Raw genomic sequence first — 27,747 nt, 5'->3', positions numbered from 1 at the left:
CTCTTTAGCAAAATAATCAGTTGGGTCTGAGGAGCTTAGCCTACTACCTATTATCTTGTTAGCATAAACTATCAGCTGTGGCCCCAGAGGTCCACTATGAATAACAAAGACATTCCATTCTCTGGGGAATTCCATGGGTTTAGAAATTACCTCCCAGGAGCCAGAACTAAGGCTAAACCTCTCTGGGTAAAGTTCTTTCTTCACTACATATCTGCCTAAAAATTCTTTTCTTTCTTTCTCTCTCTTCCTTCCTTCCTTCCTTCCTTCCTTCCTTCCTTCCTTCCGTCTGTCTTTTCTTTCTGTTTTCTTTCTTTCTTTCTTTCTTTCTTTCTTTCTTTCTTTCTTTCTAATGGATGCTGGACCTGTGTAAGTTAAAATTTCTTATTCTAATAGTGATAGAGAAACACTGAAGACTTGTCAAAAACATCATTCAAAAAAGAGCAGAAACAAAAGAAACAGGAAACCTAGATAACCCACAAGTTGAATCCAAGCTGGTAACCATTTCTTTCTGTCTGATGACATGTTCAATGAATAGACGTCCTGTCCATGCCCAACAACATTACACATACCTGTGGATGAGAAAACAGCTTACTAATGCTGCAAGAAGAAATGTATTCCCTTTGTGACTGAGAGGTCATAATGCAGGAAGTTTCTTGGCTTCACAGCTTGACTTCACAGCTTGACTCAGAGCACAGAGTTTGGGTCCAGAAGTATAAGTGTCTCTTTCCAGCTGGCTTAAAGTTTGTAAGTGCATCAGCTTGCTGTGGGCTGATCCAACCATGCTAATGCCTTGCCATTGGGACAATAAACCAGGACATTAGAATCTGGGTACCCTGAGATGATATTGAGAGAAAGGTCAGCCATCTGGCTGCTACATCAGGTCTTACTAGTTTTAATTGACCCTTTTTTCTGTCCTATCTGTTTTTCTATTCATAAGCCCACAACTGACATTTCAACTGGTATAATGTGAACTAAATGTCTGAGAACTCACTGTCCCAAGAGCTGAAGGGGGGATTGACAAAGGCTTAGTTCTTTCAGAGGCATATTTTGTTTCTCATTAACACATTTATTTTATAGTCAATATTCTTCGCATGCCTGAATAATACAGAAAACAGATTTTATTTCATCTAAAAGATTAATAGGGATGGTATGAAAAAAATGGTAAAGATCTTGGGCTTGTCAGAAGAACTAGTTCTAAATATTTCTCTGAATATCTTTTTTTAAAATTTTTATTTATTTTTGAGAGAGAGAGAGCACGTGTGAGAGCAAGTGGGGGAGGGGCAGAGAGCTGGAGACACAGAATTCAAAGCAGGCTCCAGGCTCTGAGCTGTCATCACAGAGCCCAACGTGGTGCTCAAATTCACAAACCGTGAGATCATGACCTGAGCTGAATTTGGATACTTAACTGACTGAGCCACCCAGGCACCCCTCTCTGAATATCTTTAATTCCCAGATTTATCAGTTATAAAACAGTAACAAGAAAAGGCTATATCTCAAAAGATAGTTATAAGAATTGTTAGAGAGTACAGATAAATTGTTTAGATATGCACCTATTTGACTCATAGTAAATGCAGAATAAATAATAGTGCTATTTTATGGGCATCACATTTTTACTGGGTAATGTTCAGATACGGGAAGAATATGATAACCTTTACTCAGTTTTTTTCCCTTTTACATAGAACAGGAGAACCTCACCAACTGGTAGTCAAATGAAGCCCACAGATCTTCAGTCAACTTCTAAACTGTAAATCCACCTGTGTTGGTGAAACTAGGGAGGTCATCATATTAAATAAAGAAATCGAGGAGAAAAGTGACTTGTTATCACCACTTTACTTCCCTCATTACCAAACCAAAGAACAGATACACTCTAAAGAGTAATATAGACTACCAGTATCTCAACCATTGCTGTAATCCTTATGTAATAACTGCATTAAAGCACATTATCTCTTTTACAACATGCAGCGATAAACTCTGTTAATCAATTATCTTGGTTCTTATATACTTAGACCCTTTGAGGCAATTTGTTTTTACTGGAATGGTTAGCAGTTTGTCTTTTATCCTATACAAGTGTGTGTATGCGGTGCCCAGGTGGCATAGTCAGTTAAGTTTCCAACTCTTGATTTTGGCTGTGGTCATGATCTTATAGTTTCTGAGATCAAAAAATAAATAAATAAACATTTAAAAAGAAAACAAACAAGTGTGTGAATTTCCCTACATTTTGCCATAGCAATTTCACAGAGATAGGTATCTAAAATTGCCAACAGTGCCACAACTGATGCCTTACACTGATGGCAGGATGAGTGAGCATGGCTGAGAATGGAACGAGTGGAAAGCATAGGCTTTCAGCTTGTGTAATCATGTAAAGGGCTGTAGATGAACTCGTGGACCACTAGCTTAAATAAAATCATTGTTGGGACAATCAACATTGAAGTCCTTAGATATCAGTGAATGGGGTTATTTGGATTCATTTCCAAGGTCAGAGATAATCTTAGGCCATTCCACCAAGCAATAGGTGTAATAAAAAATGACTACCTCGACTACTTGGAAAGGATCATATTTTGGTATATTCTCACCAGTAGCAATAAAAAATAGAATCTGTCAGAAACTTGATGCAGAGATTATTCAGTGACCAGAAGGTTTAAGGATAGTTAACCTTTCTTCTTGGTCCTTATTCATTAGTTAATAAGGTCCATAGCTAATATGGATTTATTTGGGCACTTCCCAAAGTGGAACAACTCAACATAGTGTTGGTTTTCTGGAATAAAGCACTGCCACAATCTATTCCGCTGTATCTTTTAAAAGGAAAGTAATGACCTCTCCTCGGTCTCTGATAAGGTATGAAAGTCTGACTATGTCACTGTAGAAACTTAGATTCAGAGCTCGAAATTGAAGCCAATCACCTATTTGTTCTAACACACTTTCATGTGCATATTGTTTATGCCTTTGTCTTTTGCCCTACAATTACAAAGTTGAGTATAGTGACCAAGGTCATATGTATCACATAGTCTAAAATATTTACTATCTTGCTCATCATAGAAATGTTTGCCAACTCCTTGTCTGAATGAAGCAAACCCCTCATTACAAGTTCTGAGAAGGATCCATAGAGACTATTTTGTCTATCAGAAAGGCTACCAAAATGAGAATATATAGAAGAGATGGAGTTTATGCACAGTTCAGGCACCATGGGAAGCTGTGAAGGAAATATTTTTTTCACCATAGGTTGAAAACCATAGGTTTTCAATTTGTGTTTGTTTGTTTCTTTAATATTTGCTTATTTTGAGACAGAGCAGGAGAGGGACAGAGAGAGAGTGAGAGAGAATCCCAAGCAGGCTCCACACTGCCCACACAGAGCCCGATACAGGGCTTGCAAATTGTGAGATCATGACCTGAGCCAAACTCAAGAGCCAGATGCTTAACTGACTGAACCACCCAGGCACCCTTCAGTTCTTGTTTTGAATGTCCTATGCTACTTGTTTTTTGTTTTTCTTTTTGATGGAACAATGATCTTTCTACAGCCAATGCTCTGTACTTATCAAAATATTTATATTAATTAACATGTGTAAATATTTTAGTAATGGGATTATTGCATATTTATCTTGTAAAATCAATTCATAACATATATGGACTAGGTCTAACTATTACCAAAAAAAGACTTGCATAATTAAGTGAAACTGTAGTTTTAAGAGCTATAGAAGCTTTTGCTAAAAATTGAATAATGAAGGGAATTAAAAATAAGAGCCTGGGAAATGCAGAGTTCTTTGTGAAGAAGTAAATTAACACTATAATATATTTAATTACCAAGTATCTCAAGCATTAATAAAAAGATAGAGAATAGTCCAGCAATGCTTATATACACTTGTACATCATTTTCTTTAGGTCTATTTTTTAATAAAATAAAATATTCCAATTACAGATGAATTCCCATGTATGATTTTTTACTTTCACAATACATGAACATATTTGCTAATTATGTACAGTATTGTTTTCAAGTTTTAGTTTTATGTAAATGGTATTATGCTTTATGTATCCTTTAATGTCTTAAATGCAATTTGATGAAATCCATTCACATTGATAGATACAGTTTATTCATTTTATCTGTTGTGCGGTCTATTGTCATATGACTAATATTAATAATAAAAGATCAAAATTACTATATGCTATGTCTCTTACTCTACTCTGAAGTCTATTTATATAAAACATCCTACAAAAAATAAGAAGCTGGCACAATTTTTACCTCCATTTTACAAATGAAGAAACTGAAGCATAGAGCTACATTTTGCCCAAAGTTGATAGAGCTGGACTTCACACACTGGCAGTGTGACTCAAAAAAAAAAAAAAAAAAATCATTCTAAATCACTATGCCAAAACTGCCTGGCTTAAGCACAATTTAAATATTTGTTCTGCTTTTAGTGGGAATTTTGGTTGATTATGATATTTGCTAGTATAGACAATGCTATAATAAACATGTTGGAGCTGGTCTTCTTATGCTACTGTGAAAATTTCTCTATGTATGTATAAGAAAATATATTTGGTATTTGTAGACTTAAATATTTTTCACCAAATCAGATAAATTTAAAGGGATATCTGGCTTTGCAAATAGTTATTCCTTTAAATACTAGTATGTTTCAGCCATTCTTCTTATGTTTATTGATAATTCATATTTATGCTTCTAAGAATTCTTTGGTCTCTTCATTTGCACATGTTCCTATTTCTTTTTCTATTTATTTGTTTTTTTTTAGTAATCTGTACACCCAATGTGGGGCTCAAACTCACAACCTCAAGATCAAGAATCATATGCTCTTCTGAGTGGGCCAGCCAGGCACCTCTCCTATTACTTTTTCTTAAACTTTCAAAATTGTGGGGCTTTAAAAATACACTATAAATAGTTTTTAGCTTGTCAAATTTATAAATGGTTTCTCTGTTATTTGCTTTTAGTTTTATTATATGTTTAGTTCAACAGAAGTTTGTAATTTCAGTGTAGTCAAATTTATCTACTTTTTTAGGGCTATGTTGTTTTTCTCATGTAAAAAAAAATAGTTCTTCCTTCCAATCATAAGATATTATTTTGTATTTTCTTCAAAAACTTCAAGCTGATATTTTCCATATTAGATTTTCATCCTCCTGTATTTGATTTTTTCCATTTTATTGAAAAATAACTGACACGCATCACTGTATAGGTTTAATCATTATGGTTTGAATTACATTATTGTGAAATGATTATAACAGTTCAGTTAACGTTCATCTCATCTAGTTACAATGAAGAAAGGAAAAAATGCCCTTGTGATCTTAGGCTTTACTCTCTTACAACTTCTCTATGTATCATACAGCAGTGTTATCTATAGTCATCATCTTGTACATTCATCCCTATGCTTATTTGTCATATAACTGGAAGATTGTTGCCTTTGATCACCTTTTTCAAGTTCTCCCTCCCATCACCCCATTGCCTTCTGCTAACTTGGGGTTCAGTTTGTTATTCTTTCTCTAGTTCCTTAAGACATAAAGTGAGGTTGCTTATTTGGGATCTTTCTTGCTTCTTGATGTAGATATTCATTGCTATGAATTTCTCTCTTAAAACTGCTTTCACTGTAGCCCATAAGGTCTGGTATGTTGTGTTTCCATTTTTGTTTGTTCCAATTTTTTCTTAATTTCCCCTGTAATTTCTTCTTTGATCTATTGGTTATTCAGGGAAATGTTTATCTTCCATGTGTTCATGAATTTTTTAGTTTTCTTCTTTTATTGATTTCTAGACTTATGCCATTGTTGTCAGAGAAGATGCTTGGTATAATTTCAATTTTGAATTTGCTATGACATGTCTTATGGCCTAACATATGATCTATCGTAGAAAATGTTCCATGGGCACTTGAGAAGAACACATATTCTGATGTTGCTGGCTTGAGTGCTCTGGATATGTCTGTTAGGTCCTTTGGTCTACAGTGTTGTTCAAATCCACAGTTTCCTTATTGTTTAACTGACTGGTTATGGTCTATCCATTGTTGAGACTGAGGTACTAAAGTTCCCAATTCTCATTGTATTTTTTTTATTTCTCCTTTTAACTTTGTTAACTTTGCTTCAAATATTTAGGTGCTCCAGTGTTGGGAACATAGATATTGACAATTATTATAGCTTCTTGTTATTGACCCTCCTATCATTATACCTTGGTTTTCTTTGCCTCTTTTTTCCATTTTAGTTTAAAGTATATTTTGTCTGGGGGCGCCTGGGTGGCTCAGTCGGTTAAACATCTGACTTTGGCTCAGGTCATGATCTCACAGTTCATGAGTTCAAGCCTCGCATCAGGCTCTGTGTTGACAGCTCAGAGCCTGGAGCCTGCTTCGGATTCTGTGTCTCACTCTCTGCCCCTCCCCGGCTCACACTCTGTCTCTCTGTCTCTCAAAAATGAATAAATGTTAAAAAAAAATTTTAGTATATTTTGTCTGATATAAACTTACCACAGATTCCCCTGCAATGTCTGTGGTGCAAGATCAAGTAGAAACTCCCACAAAGTGACCCACATGCTTGGGAAGGCTAGCTGTTCCCCCTGGGTTGTCATTTCCCACCAGAGGAACTAAAGACTCCTTTGAGTTCACTGCATGGTCTGCATAGGCTGGGGAAAGGGCAATGTGGTCAAAGTGTAGCCTCTTCTCCTTCCCTTCTAGTGCAATCCGTCTTGTCTCTGAGGTGTGGGGGATGCTTCAGCCTCACCCCTGTGATTTAGGATTGTTTCGGCAGTGTCTTGTTCCTCAGTATATATTAACTCTTCTTCTTGTGAGAGAGATCAAAGTCAGGAACAGCCAAGATGTAGCCATCTTGGTGATGTCACTTGTATTTGATTTTTAAGTATGGCATAGAATATGGCTCCATTTCCTTCCTAAAACTATATGCAATGAAATCACTTATCTGGGAACACTAAATGATGAAACCATCCTTTACACATTTATTTATTAAGATATGATAGATTGATAGGTTTATTTTTAAGTTCTTCAGTGTATTACTTTCTTTTTTTTTGATATTAATGTTTTATTGAAAAAGGTACATGAAAACCACCCATGTATACAATCCCAGGTGAACATAATAAGCAAGCCTCCTTACACCTTCTTTTGTCTTCTAAAAGCTTAACTTCTTTGGAGTAATGTTTTGCACATTTCAGCAATAGTATCCCAGTTAACTTGGTTCCTTTTTCTCCAGGTTCAAAATAAAATCAAACTCCTCTAGAGTCAGGGGATGAATTGAGAGTCTCTGGCGAGTAAAGAGAGCCATACATATATTTTTTTAATGTTTAGGGTTTTTATTTAAATTCCAGTTAGTTAACATATAGTGTAATATTAGTTTCAGGAGTAGAATTTAGTGATTCATCACATACATACGACATCCAGTGCTCATCACAAGTGCACTCCTTAATCCCCATCACCCATTTAGCCCATCCCACACCCACCTCCCCTCCAGCAACTCTCAGTTTGTTCTCTGTAGTTAAGAGTCTCTTTTATGGTTTGCCTCTCTAAGAGAGCCATATTTTTTAAGGGCTTGGTGATGAGTTTTGAGCTCAGCCAGGGTAATGAAATGCTTCATCATTGGAACAAACTGTACGTCTACCAAGGACCATTTGGGATTGTCTTCTTTGCTGTATGGGTCATAATGGGGATTGTTTTTCTCAAAATGTGTGTGGTCTGGGTAAGCCTCCTTCATAAGCTTCACAAGTTCTGTGATGCCTGGCTTTTTGCAGTTGCTATGGTAGGAGAAGTCTTCTCCCTCCAGCTTCATGGCTGGAAGGAAGTTCCAGGCCTGTCTTGGTAGTTTCAAACACCATCCCAGCATCCCAGTCTGCTTGGACTGTGCTTTAAGATCCTCAGTACTGAACTTTACATCTAGGCCTTTGTCTGATTGGCTTTCTGACTCTGACTTGCATTAGCCAGGAACTGATTCCTCCCACCGTTTTTAAGGGCTGGTCTTCCCAGGGCTAGAGTTACCCACTTTAGCTGATGTCTCTGCTGGAATCTTGTTTTTCCTGCTGGCCTCTTACTGTCTGGCCCAGTAGGCTCAGCAGCCCAGCCAGCCTCTTCCGGGGCCAGCCTCTTCCGGGTCTCCCTGTGGGGATGTTCTCTCGAAGCACTGACCCTACCACCCGACAGACCTATGACTTTTATCTTTTTTATTTATTACAGCTTTATAATAAGCCTTGATATTTGGTAGGAGAAGCCTCCTCATTTTGTTAATCTTTCTCATGAATGTCTTGGATATCTTAAGATCTTATATTTCGTAAATATTTAAAAAAATCTTTCTAAGCTATCAACTAGAATTTCATTGACATTGTAGAATAATTATTTATATGGACTATTGTCATCCATAATCATTGTATACTTCTGAATTTAGTTATTCTATTATTTCCATAGTTTTATGTTTTTTTTCTTAAATTCTTGCAGGACTTTATTGTCATTATTACATATAAAGTTCGTTGTTATTATGAATGGCATTTTTAAAAATCTGATATTTACTAATGTGGAATCAATAAATGTGTACCTCTCAGAAATACCTTTAAGAACGAACCTGTTGGGGACGCCTGGGTGGCTCAGCCGGTTGAGTGTCTGACTTCGGCTCAGGTCATCATATCACCACTCCTGGGTTTGAGCCCCCACATCAGGCTCTGTGCTGACAGCTCAGAGCCTGAAGCCTGCTTCGGATTCTGTGTCTCCCTCTCTTTCTGCCCCTCCCCCTGCCCACACTCTGTCTCTCTCTCGAAAATAAACATTAAAAATATGTTTTTAAATAAATAAAGAATGAACCTGTTACATAGTGTTCAGTCAGATAACAGCCTAAGTTGTCTACCTCTGGGATCCATTACAGTATTTGATTCAGATACACACTCTCCCTAGGCAGCCCCCAGCCAATGACTGAGCATGATCAGCATATTAGGGCCTCGTGTTGATTTCTCTATACAATACTTTTCTATAGGCAATTTTTGCCCTACAGCTCTCTGCTGGGCTGCCTACAGCTTTTTTAGAGTTGCATTGGTCTTTTGCAGTTCTTTGTCCTATTTTTTTTTATATTTGTGAAGGAACAACAAATTTCATAAAAAATAAGGCTTAGTTTAAAATATTTCCATAAATTTATAATCTGAAAAGCTCTCATTGTGCTAATTAAATAATCTGTAACCTCTTTGTCATCAGCATTCTATCAACAGAATTCATAATGTGATGGGACTTTCCATGTCCCAAGATTCAATTTATCATGCTGGGTTTTCACCAGAGGGAATGAAGGTTTCATGAACCATGGTCAAAAATCATCTGATTACATTTCAGTCCCAAACCCAACTTGCCTTTCCCAACCCAGAACACATTTTTATTTCCAGTTGGAACAAATGTGATCTGCCAAAGAATTTGAGTTCATATTGTTACTGAAATATAGGAAACTTATAGGAAAGTACATGAGAAATCATTAAAATGCACTCATAAATTTTCATATTGTCAAATTTAGAGAAATATAATACAGGTTAATTAAGCCAGGGGATATGAATACTGCACCAAAAATTCAGTTTACATCCAGGTTACTGATGCAAACATTTGTTACCACATATGGCTTTAAATATTTCAAGACATTGGGTTTGATGTTTATACCCCACAGTGTGTGAATCTTCCATATGGTGGCTTCCTATTATACATACTATTTGAGTTATATGGTTGAGTGATAGAAGTTTTTATTTCAAATGCTAGTGGATGTATTCATGTACACACACACACACACACACACACACACACACATGCCTATGCCCACAAATTTACACAAGCTTTAGAGCTTATCATGAGCCTTTGAGACCAACAAAATAGCCCTAGCTATCAGTCTAAATAGATGTTGGAGATATGTTTTAGCAAAGTATAGAATTATTTTTTGTAGGCTATTTTATTTAAAACGGATACAATTCCAACTCAACATTGTCTTCAATGTTAATGGCAATAAGTAATTTAAACTTTGCCTTGTTGCTTAAAAAACAGCTATATACCCAAGCTATATACCCAACTTCATCATCTTCTTCTTGCTTTCTATATATTGAAGAAGCAAATATAATTAATGACTCATTTAGATTATCCAGTGAGTAAGAAGCTCTAGTTTGAGTGGGAAGTCTACAAAAATGGTAAAACAAAGAAGAGACTTGGGATTGCTTGCTCAGGGCCTATAGATAAATGCTTCACCTTACCAACAGAGTAGCATTTTCTGTGTTTCTTTTCTTGTTGACATGCCCTGAGACCAGAAGCCTGACAGTGTTTGACCACGCAGCAGTGGTAAGAAAAGTATGGTGTTATTTTAAAAGGACTTTTCAATTGTAACGAACCTTTTCAATTAACAGAAACATGACTAAAGGATTAAACAAAAATCAATGTCTTAAAGACTTAATACAAAATTCACCCAATAATCTGAAATGATGCATTTTGAATACTCATCACACAAATCCTCAAAAAATAGATTTTTAATATTTATTTATTTATTTATTTATTTATTTATAAGTGCTCAGCCTAGAATGCAAGCATCCATTTCTCTTTGTGCTTAGTAATGGTGCACCTTTGTAATCATGGATTCTTAAAAATAAAAGATTGGGGAAGTGCCTCCGCAGGGGAATCATATATGTGAGGAGAGATGATAGACAGATAGATAGATAGATAGATCTCTGTTTCTGCAATGATAAGTGTAACTTCTACTCACCAAGACCTCTCAGGAAACAAAAATTCTCAGAGTTCAGACATCTCAGTTTACCATAATGTTAACCACTCTTACTTGCTTACTAGCAATTGCAGAAACAATTGTACCACATGCAAGACAAAGAATAAATAACCAAGAATTTGGTTACTTAAGGGGCACTTGCTCTTACAGAAACTCACACAAACAAATTGATTGGAGTTGATCTACATAAGGATATGGGTTGACATTGCACGGGTCAAGACCAAATTTTATGTCACCCGTAAAGCATTAGCTCCTGTTTCCCTTTCCCAGAGCCCCAGCTTTTCTATGGTGACAGAAGAGGTAGATCTTGGGATGACCAGATTGCTTTGTCTAACAAATGGGGCATTTATGCTGCAACAAATATCCCTTCACTTAATAATGGTAGTCATTCACCTCTGGTGCAAGTGACAGTAGCTGAGATTTTTTTTTTTCCAGCAAACCGATAATGGAGAAAATTTAATCCAAATGAGAAATGGGCAAAGATCATAACTGAAGTAGAAATTTTTTACAGATGAGGGAGAGTTAGAAGAGAAGGACATGTTTACATGTAGTCTGCCTCTGAATAAATATAAATAATAACATAAATTGAGTTTAAACTTATGTGGATAATAACTATGGAAAAGGAAATTGCCTCTTAGGTTAATTGTTGCCAGATGCTCCTATTTGTAAGTAGTATGATCCAATGCTACCAAATTTGCTACTGTAATCTGACTGATGTTTTAATGGATTACATAAAACTAATTAGTCAAATCAGGATATATGAGAGACACTAACTACTTTTTATAATTTGTTTTCATATTAAATTTCCATTCTTGGAAATATATTATCTTCTAAACAGTCATTTAAGTACTTTTTGTGAGATATATGTCACAAAGGTCTAGCTTTAAACATAACATTCTATTGTCCCATTTTTTAATATTACTGAAAAAAATATTAGCAATATTTATTTTTCCTAGGTATATTTTCCAACATTTTCTCCATTAGTATGAGCTTTATAGTGTTTGCCTTATACTAGTATATAGGAAAAGACACACTTTATTCACAGTTACATTTCTAACAACACATACAACGTTTGGCTTTGTACCTATTACATATTAAGAAGATAGGTTATCATTTAGCTATGTTAAAATTATAATACTGCCAAAAAATTTAAAATATTCCATCTTTAACATTCTTTCACTTTATACTTTAAAAAATCAGATGGCTTATCTGAATATATTGTACATTTTTTATAGCTAACAAAATCATAGAGACTATTTCAGCCTGTAACTTGTAAGCACAGCACCATAAGTAACACTTTAATTGTGTACATTGGCTTTATTTCCAACACATGAAAAATATTTACTAGTTTTACTATACTGTTATACTCACACTTGATGTCGCTATCTTCATTTGTATAGTAAACCCTGTCTCTTGCTCAGCCCAAGCTCATTGCTCCAGAAATAATCCCTTCTTTACCTTATATCATCACTTTCCCACTCTACTGGATCATTCCCATCAACATGTACATAGACTGTTATCTCTTTAAAAAAAATGGTTTTCAGACTCCACTTTCTCTGTGAAAGACTTTCCTATTATTCTGCTCCCCTTTGTAGTAAAACACTGAAAATATGTGTTGTTTTCCCCCTTCTCACATGTTCTCACTTCATTATGTTTTTCCTCATCACCTATTAAAAATGGTGTCATGAAGATCACTATCAAAGTAACTAAAGTCAATTTACTTGACCTGTAGGTAGCATTTGAAATAGATTACCATACCCTTCTTCTTTATCTACTTTCCCACATTTCTTCCAAGACTTTACTCTCCAGGGATTTACCCTGCCTCAGTGGTCATTCCATCTCAGCCCCCCCCCCCCCTTGCTGGTTCTTCTTTTTCTCCCCAGTCTCTAAATTAGAACATTTCCAGTCTCAGTCTTTGGTCTTCTTCTTTTCTTTATGCTCATTCTGACGGATATCTCACCTATTTTCATGGCTTTAAAAATTAGTATATGCAGAAGACTTCTAAAGTTACACCTCTTATCCACAGTGCTCCAACAGACTGCAGACCTATAAATCTAGTTGTCTACTTGACATCTCTACTGGATGTCTAGTTGACATCTCAAACTGAACATACTTCAGAATGAATCCAGTCTCAATTACCCCTCCCCATATCAGCCCCAAATACAGGTCATGCCCACTATTTTCCAGCACTTACGCCAACATAAGTGGAAACATCCTTGAATCCCCATTTTCTCTTACAAACTACACCCAATATATTAGAACATTTGTTGTCTTTAACTTCAAAATATATTCAAAATCCAAATATTTCTCATCACCTGTGATCACAATTGATTCCCCGGATTACAACAGTCTCCCAACTAATTTCTGCACTTTTGTCCATTAGAGTCTATTATCAACACAAGCGCCAGAATTTTTTGGGAAACACTCTTAGAATTGGCACCTTTAGGGGCAAGGGATGGTGAGACCATCTTTAGGCAAAGGGAAACGTTGCACTGTGATACAGTCTCAGGAAAGGTCACTCAGTCCCACAAGAACCTCTGAATCTTGAGTGGCCCTTCTGAGTGGTCTCAAGGTGGATGAGAAGTGGCAGAGCCTTTAGCTCCCCATTAACCAGTAATGAATGTAGGCTGCCCTCAGAGCAGAGTGAGACTTGGGTGAACGGGCCCCCTCCAGCTGAGGGCAGGCAGAGGAAAGTGTCATAGTTGGAAGCTATCAGGCAGCAGCACAAACAGCAAGTGCAGAATGAGTCCTCCAGTTCTGAAGGGACATGTGGTTGGAGCATCACCATATCTACCCTATGATCCGTTGAAAATCACTGGTCTTAAGAAAACAATTAGGAGAGGAAGCAAGTGGAATTGGGCCAAGTTGAAATTTTAGTAGAGAATATTGCTAGGTTAGCTGACAAAATATAAATTCCATCTCTTCCTATGAACTTCAACTGTACTGTTTACAAAAACTGTGAATTGTAAGGTACTTTCAAATGGGCACATGATTAATGATTCAAGAGAGAGTAAGTCTGAAGGTGTCAACTATGTGATAGGAATGTAATCATTCAGTGGCTTCAGGAAGGTTCCTTTATTACCAGATATCTTTCTACTTTGTTCCTTTCTGCATGAAATCAGTTCCAAAAGTAGTCATTCGTTCCTTCAGCTTATATTTTTCTTTTGTTTAAAAATATATGCACTCTACAAAGGAAAACTCATTAAACCCTTTTGGTCACTACAATTCATTTTTTATCAAAACTGTCAACATTCAATAAGACTATTGACCCTTTATGTACTAGATGCTGTGTGAGGTTGTGAGCTTACGGAGGTGAATGAATTTCTAAATGATTTCAAGGAACTCTGCAACTTAGTAATGGAAAAAAAGAGAAGGTAAAGGCACATTATTTCAATGCAGCTTGATATGTGCATCGACAGAGATTTGCCCAGGGTCCTGGTCAAAGGTCACCAGAGAGGAATCCTGGAGGACAAGTAGGGTTAATCAGTTGGAGACTAGAGGTGGAAGTAATATTTCAGACAGAAAAAGCTGTCTCTGTAAAGGTTAGGAGGTCACAAAGGATACACAGCACACTGGAACTTACACGGATCCGTAGCCCTGGGACAGAGAGCCTGAGGAAGGCAAGCTGTGGTGGGAGGGAGGCTGAAGCCACAGGCGGGAAGAAATGCAATCATACACAATTGGTTTTCAAACTCAGCATTTCTTTAGCAGAATAGGGAGCATTTTTGGAAGGAAAAATGAGTTGGAACATGACAATCAGAAATTGTAGATTTTTTTCCTTTATTAGTAATTTACAACATATTTAAAGCATACACATCCTCCTTTCCCAAATTCTCAAGAGATTCACAAAAAGTGATAGTCTTTTTCTTGCATTTGTGACTGTTGCCTATACAGGGAATCCAGTGCAAGATACAGATATTCTTACCCTATAAAAATGCCACATATGTATGCATATAAAACTGTGTATGCTTGGGGCACCTGGATGGCTCAGTGGGTTGAGCGTTGACTCTTGATTTCAGTTCAGGTCATGATCTCACTGTTTCTGAATTTCAGCCCCCCATCTGGCAGTGTGCTGATAGTACAGAGCCTGCTTGGGATTCTCTCTCTCTCCCTCTCTCTCTCTTCTCTCTCTCTCTCTCTCTCTCTCTCTCTCTCTCTCTGCCCTCCCTGGCTCATTCTCTATGTCTCTCTCTCAAAAATAAATAAAAATTAAAAAAAAAAAGAAAATCATTAAAATTGTTTATACTCAATTTCAAAGCATTTATAGATTTCCTAAAGCTCATACATTGTTGCTTTAGGATGCTAAGTTAAGAAACCCAGATGTAGCATTTATGTATCAATTTGATAAGAATAGGGCCAGTATATTTGTTCTTCTCCTCCCCCTCCTGCCACAAATCTCTTCCCAGAGTACATGATGTTAATTCTAGTTGCCAATTCATTCATTTAGTGACACCCATAATAATGATTTATTACACCACTCAGCTTCTGGGCAGGGCCAGATGTATATCACCCTGGTCATGCAACCCCTTTCTCTGTGAGTGTATAAACTTTCAGGGAATAGTGCCTTTCCTTATGCCTAGTGTAAATCACTCAGATGGTATTATAGCCCTATTTCCTTCTGTTTTGTCCTCACTGGATTTGGAAGCAAATGTGAAAACAGCTTAAAAAGTCATTTACCTGTTGTAAGTATAGCTGCTTAAAACAGGAGGGCCATCTTTTATAGTTATGAGATGTCACAATGACTTTATTGGGGAGACAGATTTAATCAATGTCACTGATGGAACTGTATTAAATAATTACACTTACTCTTTTGACTTTTTCTCTAGTTGGCACTTGAAAAAGCTATCCTTTTGTTCTGGATCACAGTGGAAATCTTTTGTTATAGTGAGAAAGTTAAAGCGTTTTTCTTTGTCTTCATTTATTTCTCCTTTGCCACTTCTTTATACCTTTCAATGTAGACTTAATTTATACCAGAACATGCATACTCATTGGATTAAATGCTTACATCTTAAATTTAAAAAAGTTTTTAAGTGTTTTATTTATTTTTGAGAGAGAGAGAGAGAGTTCGAGTGGGGGAAGAGCAGAAGGAAAGGGAGACACAGAATCCGAAGCAGGCTCCAGGCTCCCAGCTGTCAGTGGCAGAGCCTGATGCAGGGCCTGAACTCACGAACCATGAGATCATGACCTGAGCTGAAGTCGGATGCTTAACCAACTGAGCCACTGAGGGGCCCCTTAATGTCTTCATTTATTTTTGAAAGAGAGAGGGGTGGGGAGAGAGGGGAAGACACAGAATCCGAAGCAGGCTCCAGGCTCTGCTCTGTTAGCATAGAGCCGCACGTGGGGCTTGAATCCATGAGCCCTGAGTTTGTGACCAAAGCCGGAGTCAGATGCTTAATCGACTGAGACCCATCTTTGGCTCCAGTCATGATCTCGTGGTTTGTGAGTTGGATCCCTGCATTGAACTCCTAGCAGTCAGCACAGAGCCCACTTCGGATCCTCTGTTAACTTCTCTCTCTGACCTGCTCGCGCTCTCATACACTCTCTCTCTCTCAAAAATAAATAAGCATTTAAAAAAAATGTTTAGGGGCGCCTGGGTGGCTCGGTAGGTTAAGCGTACGACTTCAGCTCAAGTCATGATTTCACATGACCTCAAGTCCCATGATGGGCTCTGTGCTGACAGCTCAGAGCCTGGAGCCTGCTTTGGATTCCTTGTCTCCCTCTCTCTCTGCCTCTCCCCTGATCATGCTCTGTCTTTCTGTCTCTCAAAAATAAATAAACATTTAAAAAAATTTAAAAATAAATAAAAATGTTTAAAAGAAAGCATGATATATAATTGTACAACTTCTAGATAACATAAAAGTGAAGACATCTTTTTATTTACTGTCAATTTATTTATTTTGAGAGAGAGAACATGAGTGGGGAAGGGGGAAGAGAGAAGGAGAAAGAGAATCCCAAGCAGGTTCCGTGCTGTCAGCATAGAGCCCTGTGCAAGTTTCCATCTCACAAACTGAGATTGTGACCTGATCCAAAAATCAATGGTTGGATACTTAATGGATTGAGACACCCAGGCACCCCAAGTCACACTTTTCATATACTAGAGACATTACTTTCAGTTAGAAACAATCTTCAGAAGTCACTAGAGGATTGTAACATGTAAACCTACTTATTAACCACATTGAAATTAATTTATTAGTCTGTTTCATCCAGCACGATTCTGAGGGCATATGACCCAAGAGTCAGGCACACTCTTTTACCTAAACAAATACCCAAGGTGAGTTTCCTGACCTTTCAAAAGGAAAGTAAAACAAGAAGTAAAGGAAAACTTGGCTTATACCATTCATATATTTTTTTCTTATTGGATCACATCTTTGATATATATATACTTTTGTATTTATTCACCCAATCCTATTTGACACCCAGAAACCTTCTTAGGTGCTAAGGATACAGTCATTCTCACTACTGTCATGGAGTTTACAATTGGGTGGTAAAGGATGTAATCACACATTATTGTATGTCATAACCAGAATATCACAATTCTGACTCAGTCATTTAAAAGTGTATATTTACATTAAATATCATATGTTAAGTTAACTTTCAAACCCAGAAGTGATACATAAATTGACTAGCAATATCCAGGTATCAAGCCATATATCATCATTGTGTTGTAAAAATTACAAATTAACTCATAAGTTTCAGATATTACACTAAGTGAATGAACGAAATATTAGTAAATCCACAACCCTGGAATACAAAAATAAAATTTTGTTTTTATACAAATTAATAATGTTTAAAAAAACCCAGAATCTTAAACGCAGGCAATTTTGGATCTTTTTGCCACCCCTGCCCCAGGAACTTACCTAAATTCTGAATGATGGAATCTTACGTGGTACCAAAACATTGATTAGAAGAGAAGTCAACTGAGGCATAGGATGTTGGCTAAAATACCCCTTCATTTGTTCAACTTCAGCCACTATTTCCTGAGTTATGTGCCATTTATTAGCTTGCATGCCATTCTAGAGCACAGAAATCTTTGGGAGGTTATCTTTGGTCCTATCACCCATATGTCCCTACACTGCTATTTTCTCTTGACTCTAAATGGGAAGGGGAACAAAATTTCCCACTGATTTCCAAATCTCTAAATCTATTTTGAGATTTCTACCTACATCTTCCACACCTGCACCCCCCCCCCCCAGAATCTTCCCTTCTTTTCCACACAGGATCCTGACTTGCTTTTCCAGTATGCATTAACGTTTATTTATTTTGAGACAGAGAGAGACAGAGCATGAACAGGGGAGAGTCAGAGAGAGGGAGACACAGAATCTGAAACAGGCTCCAGGCTCTGAGCTGTCAGCACAGAGCCTGACACAGGGCTCGAACTCACAGACCGCGAAATCATGACCTGAGCCTAAGTCGGCCCCTTAACCGACTGAGCCACCCAGGTGCCCCACTTTTCCAGTATGCATAAGAAAAATGAGAGAAAAAAGGGAAATCCCTGTTTTCTAATAGGAGACAATGGCAGAAACAGGATGGTGATCCCTACAAGAAGGGAAACAAATAAGGCCAACCCAAATCACTCCAATTTTTCCACTATTATTCATGATTGTAAATGAATTGTTTAGCTCTAATCTTCAGTTTATTTACTTGTAAAATAAGGATAAGATTAGTATCTACTGCATCAGATTGCATAAGACTTTAATGAGATAACTAAAAACCTAAGCTTTGTACCTAGCACATAAAAAACTTAGTTTGGTGCCTAGCACAAAATAACAGATAATGGATGCCATGTGTTATATCATTTTCACTATTCTAGTATAAAAATAGAAACTATATTTATATAAATATATAATATTTTGGGGGGTCCCTGGGTGGCTCAGTCGGTTGAGTGTCTGACTTCAGCTCGGGTCATGATCGCACAGCTCATGAGTTCAAGCCCCGCGTAGGGCTCTGTGCTGACAGCTCAGATTCTGTGTCTCCCTCTCTCTCTCTGCCCCACCTCCCACTTGTGTTCTCTCTCTCAAAATAAATAAATAAACATTACAAAAAATGTTTAATATTTTAGAATAAAAATTTCATAATTATTACAATTTTTTAATAGATGTTTGTTCAGTGTTGCTGTACCTTAGTGATATCTAGAGATAAGTTTCTTAACAGTAACAGTTCCTTTTCCATCCAGTCTCACTTGGGTCATTCTCACATTTGCATTTTGGAATTGTTTTTTGTGAGCTAAATTAGTAAATCTTTTCAGGGGTAAAACAGAAGGGTTAAAAGATTTAAATTCCAATATCATCTGAATACATTGATCATTAAATTTTTAATGATACACTTAAATGATAAAATCATAAAAGTTGGGGGGCATCTGGCTGGCTCAGTTGGTAGAACATGTGATTCTTGATCTCAGGGTTGTGAGTTCGAGCCCCACATTGGGCACAGAGATCAGTTAAAAAAAAATCATAAAGCTTAGAAGAACTTTGAATAGTTGTGTTTTTTTTTTCTTTTCTTTTTTTTTTTTTTTTTTTAAGTCTATTGCATTATCTTCATGTAGGGCATAATGAAGTGGAAACACTTTGCAGACAAAAGATGATCAAATATTTAAATGCCTTTAGAAAAGGAGATAAAAAGTCTGCCTCATCAAGCCATTCTAGGGTCTAAAAACAAAATGCCTAAACTAAGGAGCCTCTGCTGCTGTTCAAAGGCTGTTTTATGCCCCCCACCCCACCCCCGCAAAGGCCAGGGGAAACAGTTCCTACTCTGAATGCAAGAAGATATGAAAACAAAATTGTTGCTTCCATTGTTAAGCACACTTTCTAAATTCTACCTAAACATTTGCAACTAATAGCAGATATTGTAAGACCTATGATTTGAATAATTACCTTTAATAGTAGTAAATGTTAGGTCTCTTCAATTTCTCAGCTGTGAAATTTTGTGAGTCACTCACTGCATGCAACTTCACACATTTATATCCTTTATTTTTATAGATTTTCTGAAACCCAACTTCTTCAATTATCCCTTTTTTCTGATTTATGTTTAATATAATTAAAGTAGATATTGTTCTTCTCCTCCATGTGACATTTTCCTGCCACACTTGACTCAAAAATGGACTGCTTTTAACAGAGCTAGCGATATGTTGGAAACAAAATCAACTAGACCATTACAAACACAAATACTTAAATGCTCAGTTTTATTTTCTTCTTGTAAGCCACTAACAAAAGGGATAATTACAGAGACAACCAATCTAAATTAAAAAAGAAGTATTTTGTTGGGAAAAAAAAGACCCAAGATTGAGACATATCCCCATAATTAATGAGCGGTCTGACCTCATTAACATCTTCTAATTTCAATTTATTTATCCTCAAAATAGCATATATGTTTCACTTGTGTTACCCTTTCATAAGATTTTAAGGTGAATTTCAGTTTAGACAATAGGAAACATTCACAACTCTGATCTTTACTATTATTGTTGTTACTACATAAGTACTCTACTTCACCAAATCAAATGTATATGCTAAATACAAGTTGTCTTTATTAAAATTCCAACAATAGCTTATTCTAATTTTGAAGATTAAAAATAATACTTTCTCTGACAATTTCATGAAGTAACGAAGAAGATGCTTTCTATGAGTGATGACGCTTCCTCTGCAAATAACATGGCACACAAATCAAAATGGCTTAAGCTATATGAAAAATTCATTATCTCATTTACTGGAAGTCTCAAGGTCATGCAGGAGCATCCTTGCTCTGCCGTGGTATTATTATTCGTGGTATGAAAAGGTTAGTGTCCCGGTTCCATGCAACAATGCTGGGAAAGGCATTGTCTAATGGGGGCAGTAACAATATCATTTGCCAACAACACTCTCTTCCCATCTGTTGGCCAACATTTTGTCAAAGGTCTTATGTCAATCCAGTCAGTGGCAATGGCAATGGGATTATCATAACTGGTTATGCTAGGGTGTCCAATGCAATAGCTGGTAGCCACATGTGTCTATTAAAGTGAAATTCATAGTAATTTTTAAAATGAATGAATGGATAAATGAATTGACAGTAATTAAATTAAATTTAATTTAAAGTTTAGTTTTGCGGTCTTACTTGCCACATTGCAAATACTCAATAGCCCCATGAGGCTAATGGCTACTATATTGGGCAGCGTAGAAATAGAATATTTCTCTCGTCACAGAAATTCCCATTGGACAGTGTGGGAACTTTAGATAAATCAGGATTCACCTCTGAGCTAGAGCAAGGATCAACTTTGCTGAAAGCTGGATATCTGAACAAATTGTGTTTCTATCTACCAAGGAATAAATAAACATTGTATTTGGGCATATGACATGCTATATCTGCTACATAATTTTTTGAGGAACACATTGTCACATCACACAAGCCTTACTATTAGCACTTCATATCCTGTATACCTCTCCCCTGCACTATATTTTAGATGGCACGTGGACAAGTGGCAGGGAGATTTACATAATAATATCTGTCAATTAGAGTTGGCTCAATAAATTGGACATAAGACAACTACTTAAAACTAAAAATTAAAAAAAACTGTCTTGAGAAGATAGCATAGAAAAATATATGAATGAATTATACCACTCTCCATAGCAAAATAAATGTGTCCATATTTTAATTTCTGCATGGTTTTTCTTTCATTTTGCCAGATATCAAATGAAAACGTATTTTATATTTAGGAAGTATAGCCTATTGTTTAAAACTAATGGTCGGCTTTATCTATAGGGAGAAATTTATAAGAGTCCAATGGAAAATTGATTCCTACATAGTTTACTTCCTGTCTTCAAGGCAAATTAACTATCTAACATGAAGAAATGTGATTCCCAAGGCATTCCAGTTTGCATGTAGCAGTCTCGATAGCTTCTCTTGCTGCTTCACTATGCCCCTCTCCATCAAAGGGAAGATACCAACTAGGAATACTGGAATAGTCCCAAAATTCTACTGAACTACTCATGTTATTACAAAGTCTAAGACGAAGAATAATGGTTTGATAATTATTGAAGACTTTCTAATATAAATGGAACAATACATGTTGGTTATGTTCGAGTTATAAAAAAAAATTGAATGGAAAAAAAATTGAATGAAGATTCCAGGAGAAAATGTTAGAATGCTTTCTGGTAGCTGAGATAAAGGATGTTCTCTCTTACACAGGAAAGAAAAGCAGGGCAAATATACTTCTCAGGTCACAAAGCACTAAGGCAATTTACTCCTGTCCGTATTTTTATCAACGGTCCTTCATCTATAATCCCTGACCTCCGAGAAATTTGGGGCTTGGCGCATTCTCTCCCCAGCCTGAAGGTCATGCTCTGTTCTATTTGCTGTGACTGAAATAGCTGTGTGCTTTCATCCTAAATTCATGCTTTGGTTCCAGGACCATCTAAGCATCTGATTAGCTCCATCTTTTATCTCCCATCTCAGTGGCTTTAGACCTTCGGCCTCCCGTTTCTGATGTTCCCTACGCACTCAGATTGATACAGAGCAGCAAAACTGGCTTTAGAGCCCTGGGTGGGACAAACCTGGCTTCCTCGAAGTCTACTTAATACCTTGCCAAAAGAAGTCTAGTCTCTGGAGCATGATCAACCTTTTTTTAAATAGTGAGTTTAAGCTTTTCACTTATTTTGTGTCTCTCATCCATGCTTTATCACTAATTGAAATAAAAAAAATTAACTAAACAAAAAGGCTTGAGAGCATTTTAAAGGTCATAAGAGTGAAGGGGTGCCTGAGTAGCTCCATGGGCTAAAGGACCAACTCTTGATTTCAGCTCAGATCATGATCTCGTGATGGTTCATGGGATTGATCCCGGTCTCATGCTCTGTGCTGTCAGCATGGAGCCTGCTTGGGACTCTCTCTCTGCCAATTCCCCACTCACTCTCCATCAAAATAAATAAATAAACTTAAAAACAGGTCACAAGAGTGAACTAATTTCTTTTTTTGTTTTTAATTTATTTTCCAATGTTTATTTATTTTTGAGAGAGAGGCAGAGCACTAGCAGGGGAGGGGCAGAGAGAGAAGAAGATACAGAACATGAAGCAGGTTTCAGGCTCTGAGCTGTCAGCACACAGAGCCCGACGCGGGGCTCAAACCCACGAACCATGAGATCATGACCTGAACCGAAGTCGGACACTCAACCGACTGAGTCACCCAGGTGCCCCGCCCTTTTTTAAAAAATAGGTTTCATGCCCAGTGCAAAGTCCAATGCAGGGCTTGAATTCACGATCCTGAAATTAAGATCTGAGCTGAGATGAAGAGTTGGATGCTTAAGTGACTGAACCACCCAGGCGCCCCAAGAGTGAACTAATTTCTAACATTTCATATTACATACATTATAGCATAAATTGGTCTCCCCTGTTATCTTATGTTGTCAGATATTTTAAATTGTATTTAGGTTGGGCTCATTAAAATCCATTTATGATTTGCATTTTCTTTGGTAATTATCTCTACCCCAAATGGTCTCAAACTACATATTTTACATATTTGATGGATCTGATGTTTTATATGCATTCATTTAATTCCTTAATTAAAGCTGAAACATTGTTTTTAAGTCAAAATACATGCTCATAATTTTAAAGTTTTTAAGATAGCCTCAGGTGGTCATCATTATTTTAATATGACAAATGATCCTCCTAATTCCAGTCAGCTATCTTAAAAACCTTTGTTGGTTTTATGATGTGGCATACAGAAGATTATGGCTAAGGACAGCTTGAACACATAGGGGACAGGACACCATTTTTGAGCCCCAGGTACAATAATAACTGGGTGAACCTAGGTCATGTCTTACAGCTTCCCATTGTCTTAGTCTCATCATTTACAAGACTAGGGCTCCCATGGCTGCTGCAGGAGCAAGGCCTGTGTGAAAGGAGCCATGCTCCTTCCTGCCGCCCACTGCTGAAGGCAGAATGTTTTCATCACATACGGATCACACTTAGACTTGAGGGGATTGTGTGAGGAGAGTCAGGACGTGTCAGTCTTCTGTGGTAAAGGGCTTGGACTGGGAAGTACTGCTTTTCCATTTAGTGTGTCAATATCAAGTCTTGGTGTCTTAGTAGCTCCCATTTCTTGACCCCATGTTCATCTTGTCTTAAAAGCCCAGAGTTTGGAATGACCTGTTCTTGGCCAGCGTGTGGAGTTTCCACTAAAAACACTGGAGAGTTCGTCAAGATGACTTCAAATTTACTTTCATTGTTCAAAGTTGTATGGAACAGCAACAAAAATACAAAAAATTCAACTGAAAATACAGGCAAAGGACTTAAATAGACACTTGTCTAAAGGCAATATCCACATGGATAATAAGCACGTTAAAAGATTTTTAGCATCATTAGCTATTAGGATAATGCAAGCCAAAACCACACTGAGATAACACTTCACATCCAGTTAGATGATCATAATAAAAAAATAACAAGTCTTGGTGAAAATATGGAGAAATTAGAACTCTCATGCATTGCAGGTAGGAATGTGGAAAACAGCTTAGTAGTTTCTTAATACACTAAACATAGAGTTATCACATTAGCTAGCAATTCTACTCCTAGCTTTTTATTCAAGAGAATTCAAAACAGGCACTCAAACAAAAACTGGTACACAAATATTCATAATCACTCTATTCACAATAGCCATAAGATGGAAATAATCCAAATGTCTGTCGATGGATGAATGGATAAACAAATGTGTATATCCACACAATGCAATGCTATTCAGCCAAAAAAAGGAATGGAGTACCGATCTATAATACAACGTAGGTGAACTTTAAAAACATTATGCTAAGTAAAAAAAGATGGGCACAAAGGCACATATTTTGTAAGATTCCATTTATATGAAATATCCTGAAAAGACAAACCCATAAGTACAGAAAGTAGATTAGTAGTTGTCATGGGCTGGAGGCAGGGGACTGGGGAATAATTGCTTACAGGGTGTGAGGTTCCCCTTTGCAACAATGAAAAAGTTCAGAACCAGATAGAGATGATGGTTGTACTACATCGCAAATTTATTTGATGCCATTGAATTGTATACTTTAAAATGATAATTTTTATGTTATGCGTATTTTAACACAATAAAACAAATTATGACTCAATTTACACAAAGTAGAAATTTACATTTCCACTAAAGCAAGAAGGCCTACCGTATGTGGGAAGAGAAATTCCATTCTTATCAGCTACTTGCAGCAGTGGAAAAGGGAATTTTTTTGTTTATATAGTTTTGTGATTTAAAGAAACAGCATTTCAAGGCATAATAAAAAATAATACTCTGGGGTGTTAATTTTCAAAGTTTTAGGCATGATCTTCAGCCAATCAAATTTTTGCTTGTAGTTCCATGCTGCTTTGTTCTAACTGCTAAATTACCCTCTTTCTCTTTTTTTCTTTCTCTTTTCTTTCATTAGCATCGTCTCTGTTCTGAGGTATAAGCTGGGCTTTCTTACAGTTTAGTGCAAAACCAATTATCTCTCAGTTATAGTGCGGTTTTTGTTTTCGTTTGTGGCCAGTGTTTCTCACACACTGTTGAGCATCAGAATAAAAAAAAAAAAATCTCCAAATTAAAATATTTGGCAGATAGTGATACAATAATGGGTTTTGGCTCCCTCTTGGCATTCTCATGTTTTTGAAAAGCATCACACATACAGTGTTGGCTATAATGAAGTAAGCAGCTGAACTAGAATTTAGGTTTTATTTCATCTACTTTAATGTGTACTACACATGAACAGAGAGATATTTAATAGTTATAACCCCAGTGGCAAACTGCGGTGTGAAAAAAGAATTATTCTTTATTTCTTTTTTTTAAAATTTTTTAAAAATGCTTATTTATTTCTGAGACAGAGAGAGACAGAGCATGAACGGGGGAGGGTCAGAGAGAGGGAGACACAGAATCTGAAGCAGGCTCCAGGCTCTGAGCTGTCAGCACAGAGCCCGACGCGGGGCACGAACCCACGGACCGGGAGATCATGACCTGAGCCGAAGTCGGACGCTTAACCGACTGAGCCACCCAGGTGCCCCTTATTCTTTACTTCTTAAAGTCTGATTCAGAACTATCTTCTCACTTACTGTTAAATTGCTAATTTAAACTGGTCCTTTCTGGGTTTAATTTCTATACAATGCAGTGATCAATTTCTCATTTAATTCAGGTCTGTGGTTCGGTCTTATTCTGGTTTAAAATTCTCTGTTTGTCCCCCCTATTTCCGGGTTGTTCTGCATTTCTGGTGGTCTCTGCACCCCTTCTCACATGCTGTCACCACCGGTGGGCTTCTCATCTCTGCCTGGCACAGGTGGTACCTTTAGATGGCTTGGATGAGGGCAGGGTGGTGGTCCCACAGGGAAGCAGCTTCATGTCACTAAGCCCCTACCTGTGACCCAGCCTACAGTTTTTGACAAAATATTTGCCTTAGTTGAGCCACAATTAAACGCTTCAGCATTCCTCAAGGGTGTGGCATTCAGAGAGCCATCTCCCACTCTGCCAGGGACTCTGGGGTCCCTCACGCTGTCTTTGGGGCTTCTGCATGTGTGTCCCACTTGGGAATCCCAGACAAGAACACAGGCAGAGTGTCTCTGATTTCGCCTCACACTTCGGAGGGAACTCTGGTGTGGTTGCAAGTTTTTATTGTGCTCAGATGAAAAGGATGGTGCAGATTACTCAGTTTGAAGGAGCAGGAGACACTTGCAAAGGCTCACAAACAAATGGGATGATCCCTGCCCCCCTACCCCATCCAGCCCCAGCTAAATAAAAGCACCGAGTGCTTTCTTTCCTTCTCTCCCTTCCCTTCCTTCCTTTCTTCGTTTGCAAGAAAAATGGAAAGTTTAGGGCACCAGAGAATAACAATAGATTCGTAGTAGGATTGCATATGTATTTCAGTATGTTCAACTACATGAAGAAACACAGATTAATTTCCCTAGCTATCTGATTTTTATCACATGTATCCACCCAAATAAGCCAGGAGAGAAAGAATAGCAACAAAGAACAAAACAAAAACCTCTCATCCAGTAAAATTAGTTCGAATCATATTTAAATCTTTTTAAGTGATCGGTCAGACAATATTGGATAAAATTTCAGAAATCTACTCCACTCGCCTGCTCTCTCCTGGATGGTATCTGGGTGCATGGAGGAGTGTTAACGCTTCAAGGGCGTGGTCTTTGGGAAAGAAAAGAATGTCTCTGAGCCGTGCAGTATCCTACCTACCTTCATCCCGCCCCTCCATCCCTGGCTTTCCCTCTGAAGTATCAGCTGCTGTCATGTGCGTGGTCTTTGCCTCTCCCCTCTAAGCCACCCGCTGCTACCTTCTGCTGAATTTGTGGCTAGAAAATGGCCCTTTCTCATCTTAGGGTGCTGACAGCTGTCCTTGAAAATCTTGTCTCTCAAGATTTGTTTGTGGAGCCTGCAGGGATCTGAGTTTGAGTCCCAAACTGCCCCAGGCCCAGGTACAGTTACAGAAATTCCTTACCTGCATGCGAGAACTTCCACATCCTACTACTGGCCACAACAATTGTAAGGCAGCACTGAATGAGAAGAATACAGACCCTCTCTGTGCCTGTGTATACAGTACAGCCAAGTTCTTTTCTATATGGCCACCCTTGGGGACGTTTGAGATACCCTACCATGCTGACTCCATCAGGACACCTGAAGAGAAATTAGCAGAAACTTCTGGGGTCTTGGTATTCCTCTCAATGAAAGCAATTCATCCCCCATTCCATACACCTGGCTATCTGCCTCTTCTGCTCTGTCTCCTGTCACCCCATTAATCTACCAGGGCTGTAGGTTGTGGTGGATATTACTCCATTTCTCTTTGTTGGAATGTTCCTTGGGCGACATTCAACAATCACATTCTGCAGACCTCTCCTTGATAAGTTAAATGGATAGATAAAAGAATTTCTCTGGAAACAGCCTTGCTTTTAAACTGTTTGTCATGTTACCATCTCAAAAATACTATATTAGGTGTCAAAACTTGAATATTAACTCTTTCTGTCTTTTGGTGGAATATTCCTGATGCTGCCTTGCCTTCAACTGCCCCAACCTGTATGCTCACACAAGCATAGACACTTTTAAGAAAAATTATCCAAGACA

At 37.5% G+C, this 27,747-nt stretch overlaps 1 protein-coding gene across 1 annotated transcript in view; it reads right to left on the bottom strand.

The window, feature by feature from the left end:
• Positions 1–7,158: 7,158 nt before the first annotated feature.
• Positions 7,159–27,747, bottom strand: part of LOC132670968 (thymocyte nuclear protein 1-like) — a 41,678-nt gene continuing 21,089 nt past the window's right edge. Inside the window, exons 3-4 of the mRNA XM_081796300.1 lie at positions 7,487–7,893; positions 7,159–7,255 (exon numbers count right to left, since the gene is read on the bottom strand). Of these exons, the coding sequence (XP_081652426.1) occupies positions 7,159–7,255; positions 7,487–7,893 (504 nt within the window). The remainder of the gene's footprint in view (positions 7,256–7,486; positions 7,894–27,747) is intronic.

This window comes from Panthera onca, chromosome C1 (genome assembly GCF_046562875.1).
Source record: "Panthera onca isolate mPanOnc1 chromosome C1, mPanOnc1 haplotype 2, whole genome shotgun sequence".
NCBI classification, from domain to species: Eukaryota; Metazoa; Chordata; class Mammalia; order Carnivora; family Felidae; genus Panthera; species Panthera onca.
This window is presented reverse-complemented; position numbering and strand designations above follow the sequence as displayed.